This window comes from Parasteatoda tepidariorum, chromosome 2 (genome assembly GCF_043381705.1).
Source record: "Parasteatoda tepidariorum isolate YZ-2023 chromosome 2, CAS_Ptep_4.0, whole genome shotgun sequence".
NCBI classification, from domain to species: domain Eukaryota; kingdom Metazoa; phylum Arthropoda; class Arachnida; order Araneae; family Theridiidae; genus Parasteatoda; species Parasteatoda tepidariorum.
The window spans coordinates 75,090,750-75,099,276 of record NC_092205.1 but is presented as its reverse complement, the minus strand read 5'-3'; the positions used below and the strand labels follow the sequence as shown (position 1 = coordinate 75,099,276).

General features: G+C 30.1%; 1 protein-coding gene across 1 annotated transcript; it reads right to left on the bottom strand.

Moving 5' to 3' along the window:
- Window positions 1-4,942: 4,942 nt before the first annotated feature.
- LOC107453687 (small nuclear ribonucleoprotein G) lies at window positions 4,943-8,519 on the bottom strand. Its single transcript, XM_016070603.3, has 4 exons — window positions 8,186-8,519; window positions 8,078-8,100; window positions 5,975-6,099; window positions 4,943-5,111 (listed from the first exon to the last, which is right to left on the bottom strand). Exons 1-4 carry the CDS (start codon window positions 8,215-8,217, stop codon window positions 5,058-5,060), a joined length of 234 nt encoding a protein of 77 aa, XP_015926089.1. The 5' UTR covers window positions 8,218-8,519; the 3' UTR covers window positions 4,943-5,057.
- Between the last annotated feature and the right edge of the window lie 8 nt (window positions 8,520-8,527).

Below are 8,527 nucleotides of genomic sequence, written 5' to 3'. Positions count from 1 at the left end.
GGGAACCTTGTAAAAATGTATAACAATAATTACCAAAATAACGTTTGAAAAATAATTTGTTTTGCGATAAAATCGGCACAGGTAAACCACGTCAAAAAGTAATTATCTAAATGAGCGATTCGTAACTCGCGATTTATAATATCGTGTTTAAAATATCGAAATTTTAAAAACCAAGTGGAAATGCGTTGCAATAACTGCCGAAAAAAAGCCACTTAGATTTGCGCAGGTAAAGCCCATCGAAAATACGTATATTTAAATGTCCCATTCAAAAAATTCAGGATTTCAGAAACTGCGTAAAAATGGGTAGCAATAGCCACCGATAAGTCATTGGATTTAAGATGAAATCGGCACACACGAAAAGCGTCAAAAGTGATAACTAAAATTCGTGTATCGTAAAATAATGTATTAAAAATATTGGGATTTTCAAAACTATGCATAAATCCGTAGCGTTAACCATCGAAAACAGGCTATCGACAAACTACATTGATTGAGACTGGGTGCGCCAAAACTTAAATGTGGAATTTCAAATTTACGATTTTTTATCTCAATCCATCTATATATATATATATTTAAATATTGTTCAGGTTGCTGCCGCTGGATGCACACCCCAGTTGCAATGTGTTATGTTACACTGCATGCAAAGATATAGATGAATTATTATTTAAATAAAACACTTAGCACATACAACCAAGGGTGCCAGTCACCATAGCTATTCGTTGGGCTGACTTTATTCTACTTAAGAAGGCATTTTTAAATTATTTTTTTTGGGGGGGGGGAGATTTATAATCTTTTTGATGGGGCATATTTTTCCAGCCAAATTTACTACATAATGTCAATGCACAACTTTACATTCATATGAAATAACAAAAGAGAGATAACACATTCACAATTAGTGGTTCAGTTTAAGTGGTGGATTAGATTTCAAAATCTTTTTTGGTAGGGGATACTTTTTGAATATTTTTAGTGGAGAGTTTAACTAAAAATTTAAGCAAGAGAGGTACATTCATAACCAGTTGTTTACTGAAACACTAGTTTTAAGAAATTTTTAAAACCCTTTGAAAAATAAAGTTCTCATAAAAATCTAAGCTTTTAAGCAACAAATTCTTATTTTTTGATTGGAATTTTTAATAAGTCTTCATATACTGCAGCCCTCAGCCTTTCCAATCGGCCATGGCCATATTAAGTGTTTAAGGTTTCAAAATGGGGACTTTCCAATCGTGTTCCTAATCACCTTTTCTGCCTTGCATTTCCAAGCAGCTGCTGGTTGATCCTGACTTTCTGCAGATATATGGGGAACTGACACGACAGGGCCTTCTGGACCTGGTCTAGGCTTTCCTTCTTCAGAGGGATGTGTAACATACATTAACACTTAGAGAATATTGTTCAGCGACATGTAATATATAATAATATGCTAGGAGATATACAATTAAAAAAATTTCTTTCTGCACACTTCAATCTAATCCTTGTATATAAATTGATTTTTTAATATCAGTTCCTTTTGAATAAGAGTCAACTGACAAAATTTTTTAAGACAAAAATATCACTGCAACAGTTTTGTATTTTGATCTTAGAACATACTTATTTACAAAATATTTCTAACAGCAAATCAACAGTAGATAGAACAGATAACAAGAAAATAGTTCAAATAAATGTTTTTTTTTTTTTTATTGTATCCAGAAATTGGGAGAGGAGGCACCCCTGCATACAACTATTGATATTGAATGAAATGACCAATTTGAATATTTGGGATCAATAACTGTGTGATACCATGACAAGTTTCCTTAAACTAAAAAAAGTCAGAATATCCAGTAATTCAGTGGTTCTTCAAGTTGAATATAAAAGTACTCCTAAAATACATAATTTTAGGAAACTCAAAAACATTTTTTCGTTTTCTTAATAAAATGCAATCAATGGATATATGTCACCCAATGCAATGCTCTGTTTAAGGGGCCAAGAGAATAGGTCTATTTGAAAAGTTTCACCAAGAAATTAATATTTACCAAACATTATTAAAATCAAAATATATTTTATATAATAACCTCGACCAACAAACCATAGAACAATTGACAAAACTACATCAAAATTTTAGAAGATTCAGCTTTCCATAAAAGTTAAAATATTATTAGGCGACATTAGAAAATTATCTGTTTTAACATAGACTACTTTCTCTTCAAAAAAGTGGTGAAACTATTCCTTTGATTGAGGTGACATTTGTTAATCTGGCTTTTTAATTCCATTTTTACTGCACAACTTGTACTTACAGGAGATAATAATCCCCTTCACATAAGAAAAACAAAACGTACTCAGGGGTAGAAGTGACCAATGAGAAAAAAATAGGATTGTTTTGAAAAAAATATAGGATTTTTTAGAAAAAAAATATAGGATTTTCTGGAATAAAAAATAGGGCAAAAAAGATCTAATTTAAATTGAAAAGATTATATGAATAACTTTAAAACTTTATTATTTAACACTATAAAAATTTGATAAAAAAATTATGTAAACAATTTTCCGCAGCTGAATGGTGACAATAAAATCATACATACCTTATTATTGCTTTAAAAATTAAAAACCACATAAAAAAATTGACTTTATCAAACTAATGACTTTTTCAATAATTAACATTTTNAGTCAAGGTTTGTTGAAAAAAACACAATAAAATCGAACGCAACTTGTGAATTAAAGGCTGCTGTGATTGCAAAAGACAGTTTATTTTATCAAAATGTGGACAAATAAAAGCAGTGAAAAGACAATAGGCCTTATTGGTTTCAGATGTTAAAATATAAAACAATCTTTCCTCCCTTGAAAGGACAGTGTTCTTAGTACTCAACACAGGTTCATCAACCTTTCTCTTAATTATTTGATCAGATTTTTTTTCATTAGCTTGTTTGTAGTTTTTTTTAGTCCCATTAGTTTCCTTTTTAAGAATTTTCGGATCCACTTGCTTTGATTGAGATGCCGATTTTGTTTCTTTGTTTGGTACCACCATGTCACTAGCCTTTCTTTTTTTAGGAATAGTGTAACCATCTAGTGTATTGAAATTATTAGAAGATTTCTCAATTTGATCTTTAAAAAAACTTACTAGGGGATTCCACTGCATTAGAAGCCTATCAAGACATTTCCCAACAGAAAGCCACCTTGTGCAGACATGCTTCAACAATTTTTTTGCCTCTGTATCATGCAATCTTTGAAACTCCCGTAATTTTTCAATCCGCTTAGAACTTCTTTTGAAATAAAAATAAATATCAACGAGGAGTTCATCAATATTAAGCGGTAACACTGAAGACCCTTTTTCGGCAGCTAAATTTAGAAGATGGCAGGCACAACCAACAGAAATCAAATTCGGTTGTAATTCTCTCAAAACAGTCACAACACCCGCCTTTTTCCCCACCATCACAGGTGCATTATCAGACACTAAAGATATGCAATTTGTAATCGGTACCTCATGGTTCTTCAAAAGATCTATAACGAGGTTCCCAATATTTACCCCGGTGCTATCACCGTTTAAAGCTGGTAAGCCTAATAAATTATTTTCCACCGATCTTGATTCTGGATTGAAAAAAGTTACAATTACAGGATACAGCTTTGAGTCATAATCATTGCTACCATCAGTAGCAACTGAAAAGGGCTGTCTTCGTAAAATTATCTTTAATTTTTCGGTCACTTGGGTAGCAAACTCTCCAACAATATTTGAAGATTTTGTTCTACCACATCTATAGCTGTTTGCTAGGTCGTTTTCTGGAAAAATCTTTTTTAGCAAAGGTCCAATGTGATCAGCGCAGCTTAAGGGCAGATTGTGCTCCACTAAGAAGGACGTAAATAAACATTCAGCCCGTATTGTTCTTAAATCATCTGATTTTTCGAAGAAAGTACTAATTTTATCGCTCTTCACATTGGCAGAAGTATTCCGTTGATGCTTCACACTTTGAATATGGTTTTTAATATCACCCTTACCAGAGTGAGAAATGCTAAAATCAACGGCACATTCCGAACAAAAGACATGTTTATCGCCTTTTCGTGACTTTAATATGAATGAAAATTCTTTGGAATATGCTTCTTTATAAGACTGATAGTATTTTTTCTTCTTCTTAGAGTCATCCATAATGAAATAACCTCGACTAATTCAAGAGTAGACTTATTTACCACATGCGATCGCGAACAAAACAACTCTTAGCATTGCCAGATTCCGAAACATAACTTTACTCTAATAATCTCAAACCCAAAAGGAGAAAAATAAGCCAACCACTCAGAAAAAAGGTAGGCGGAGCCGTTTAAACGTCATCGCTTCGAGGTTACGTTTAACTGGATCAACTTTGGTTTCATTTTCCCTGTTATAGGGATTTTTTTAAAAATTATTCCTTAAACATGGGGATATTTTCATAAACGTTAAAAAATCGGGAGAATTTTAATTAATCCGGGAAATCGGGAGATTCGGACGAAATCCAGTAGTCTCCCGGAAAATCCAGTAGAGTTGGCAGCTATGCATAACATAAATTAGGAAATTGAGCAATTTAGCACCTATGCTTCCAACCTATTTCCTTACACACACTTTGTCAAACATCAATAATCATGATTCAAATGTCACAGACATGATTAAATAAATAATCCATCTCCTAGTAAATTCATTTGTTAGACTTCTTGCAATGAGCCTTGTAAGCGCTTTGCGAAGTGATGATTCTAATTAACCTACAAACTATGTCATAAATTTCTCACCCTAATGCTAAAATATGCATTATTATATAAATAACTGACAATTTAAGTCAATAGTACAAATTTACACTTAAGTACATTTAGCTAAGTAACTTCAACCACAACCTAAAAATCATGAATAAGAATACAAAATTACTACAATAACTGAAAAAGCGCTTAATTCACTTTGAGACATAAATTGACAAAAGTGAAATGAAATATTATAGTGAGTTACTTAAATGACCATTAGAAAAAGTCACGCAATAAACATTTATTATTGTCACAAGGTTTTTTTTTTTTACAAATTGAAATGACGATATAAGAAAAAAATGAATGTCTTTTTATACAACATGAGAAGGAGGGAGAATATATCAAGCTATTCTTTCTAATGCTTCAAGCAAAACAATGCTGTTTCCTCTGATAACCTGAAAGTAAATACTTTTTAATTAGAACTGTATGAAGTAGGTAATATATCAGAAATCAAACAGTAAATTGGAATAACTATTAATCAATTTTTAACCCTAGCATTTCAATAGGTAATTCATTAACTAGTATATAACAAGCAAATTATACTAACACATGAACACTTGATTGTGACACTAAGTGAAAATCCCTGAAAATTACGAGTGATAAAAAAAATCCAATATCAAGATATCAATTTATATACCATAAAATGTTTCACATTTAATATACAAATTCTTTGAACTAACATTTATAATAAAATATTTTACTAATGAAGAATATCACACTTTTATAGTAACTAATTCAACAAGAATTGCAACATTGGATTTTAAAATCTCGTGAATATGAACCACGATATTGGATTTAAAACACTCGAAAGTACAAACTGCAAAATTGATTGAATTGCACAGTTTATATATTGCACCTCTAAACTAGGAAAATAAGAAAACAAAAGTTTGATATTACAACTGGCACGTTTGATTTTAAACTTGCTTGAACCTAGATATCGGATTTTTAAATGCGTGAACAAAAATTACAATGGCCCATTTATAAATCGAGAATATACATCTTACAATGCATAACTTTCAAATTTGTTGAACACGAAAATCGTCATATCAACAGACTCGTTCAGTGGCTTATAATGACGGCTTAAATAAGATTTCTGAAGTATCACGTCATACGAAAGTCAGTACATCGGCCTGCCGATATACGCGTTAAATTAATTAATCACCCAGCCCTAATTGTAATAATAAATATTTTAAGGAATGAAAGAATAAAACAAAACATTAATGTTAATCAATGATAATATTCTAAAAGTAAGGCATACAATCATCCCAATATTGTTGCTCTTGTTATCTTTCAATTGCTCTATAGCTTCATCAAGGACAAGGTTCATAAATGGATCAAAGCCTCGCAAAACGCCTACAATGTGGCGTCCACCATTCAATTTCACTGCAAAATACAATACATTATAAATAAGGCACAAGAAGAATTTAAATTCAACAGAATAAATCAAGAAAACAAAATAGGAACTGAATTTTTACACTACCATAGTTGACCTTTAGCTAAACAAATATTTTCACTTGACAAAGTTTGAGTTAACAAAATGTGAAGTAAAAACAAGAATGACACAGAAAATGTCTTGACAGAAATGACTGTTTTAGAAAAAATAGTTGAATTGTCTCACTTTGTATCAAAATATAGTGATAGTAAAAATATATTATCAGTGTGAGCACTGAAAATAAATATTACAAATAGGCTGGCTAGGTACCAAGTTTACTTTTTATTTATGAATTAATAATGCCAACTTTTATGATGTGTAATTTTTAAAATGCATAAATACTGATTGAGAAATTAAATTTTAAAATCGCATTAATAAGATTTGCAGTCTTTATCTTATGGTTAAGAATTTGCATATACTTCTGAAACGCATGTAAATATAATAATCTACTTTTGCTGAAGTAGGTAGGCACCAGCAATATATAAATTATGTGAAAGGTAAATGGATCTGCTGCTTGTACTTCAGGGCTTATTACTAAAACTATTACAGCAGTGTTCTTGATTTACATACAGCTACGTAAGTCTCCAGGGCAGTGATTCTCAACCACTGTGCCGCCAAATTCTTAAAATGTGCCGTTAAATATTAGAAATGATACAATAAAAATTATAATGTTTTTTTTTGTTACAAGTAAAGTTTAAATTAAAGAAAAGTATATATTTACATATAAAAAATTTTACACGATTTTACCGCATGAACATCTTTGTCGGCGATCGTCTTGTCTTTGAAAATTTAAAAAAAAAAAGTTTGAAATAAGTAAGAAATTTAATGACTATTAAAATTATTAACTAACAATGAAACAAGTTAAATATTAACTTTCAAACAGAAATAATAGCTAATCATTAAAGTAAACTATGCAATTAATAGTTATAAAAACAAATTAACAAGGGATAACTATCAAAAAAATAAGCTTACAATTAATAATCAGCAAAACAAAAAAATAAGTTAATAACTGTAGAAAACAAACTAACAATAGCTAGCAAAAAAAAATATAACCGCTACTAACTAATAAAATCTAGTCTAAAGAGATAATTAATCCCTCAATAAACGCGCTTTTGTAGTACATATTATTTTATTTCACATTCAAAAGTATTATCACAAACTATTTAACACAGTGTATTATAGGTAAGTAAACAACATTTAAAATAATTTTTTTCATTGTGTGTCGTCTAATTTCGAAATCGTTAAAAGCGTGCCGACCCCCAAAAAAGGTTGAGAATCACTGCTCTAGGGTGAATCATGCCTTCCTCCTCATCAGTACAGCCTAGTCAAACTTAACTTTCATGATTTTGGAAGAGCGTGCAGAGAACCAATGAATAATTTTAGGGAAGGTGCTCTGAATTTAACAGGTGTAATCATGGTAGCATTCTGATGAATATTGTTGCAGCGTGTATTCCAATTAAAATCATTGATAATTTTATTGCAGTAAAGTTGTAAAAACCATTATTTAACTATGTCTATTTTATAAGGTAGGTATTTTCTTGAGTGTCTTCGAAAAAACAGCTATGAAAGTAAAATTTTTCATGTATTTACAGTGTTATTTTTTTTATTAATGAATAAAACAAATGCTATAAAAATAAAAATGTATTGTGCTGAAACAGAAATACAAATGAAAGAACAAAATGAACAGAAATACAAACATTTTAAAGCTGCAATTATATATTTCAGTGGTAATCAAAATGAATAATGCGTAAGTAGAAATGATAATGCGTAAGGTGGTAAAAAAAAGCAACCTGGAAGCCATTATTACACTGAAACATAAATGAAAGATAGTACTACATATGTAAAATTTGTAGGTAATGTGGGATATTAACAACATAAAAATTTTAATTGTCTTTCTTAAATAATAAAATAATTTATTTTGTAACTTACAGTGGAGCTTCTTATCCATATACCTGCAATTAAAAAAATAGAGTTAGTAAAATGGAGCATCAAAATGGCCATATTTACAAATAAGTAAGAATCTAATAAAATAGTTACTTTTTAAGCTCGGGTGGTTGTGCTTTACTCATAATGACTTATAATAAATTGATGCAATATAACAGTAATGTATTAAAATGCAACTTAAGTTCAATAATACACAGCTTTCAATTTCCTAAATTCTCACACTAAGCCGGCAGAAATTTTTTTAACTTTAACCGGACAAAAACTTTGATGCCATTTATAAAAAAATAGTCTGAATGAATTCATTAAATTCACAAAATCAAAAACTATATCCAAAACTGATCTACATTCTGTCTGAAAATTTTTTTTTGGTTTAGAATCAAATAAAATATTTCATCTAGACATATTTGTTTAGATCAAAAATTGTTCTAAATTTTT

Coding starts and splice junctions, on each gene's coding strand:
- LOC107453687 (XM_016070603.3), bottom strand. CDS start 8,217: ATGAGTAAAGCACAACCACCCGAGCTTAAAAA. Junction 8,101..8,185: donor CAACCACCCGAGCTTAAAAA/GTAACTATTTTA, acceptor TTTTAATTGCAG/GTATATGGATAAGAAGCTCC. Junction 6,100..8,077: donor TATGGATAAGAAGCTCCACT/GTAAGTTACAAA, acceptor TGTATTTTGCAG/TGAAATTGAATGGTGGACGC.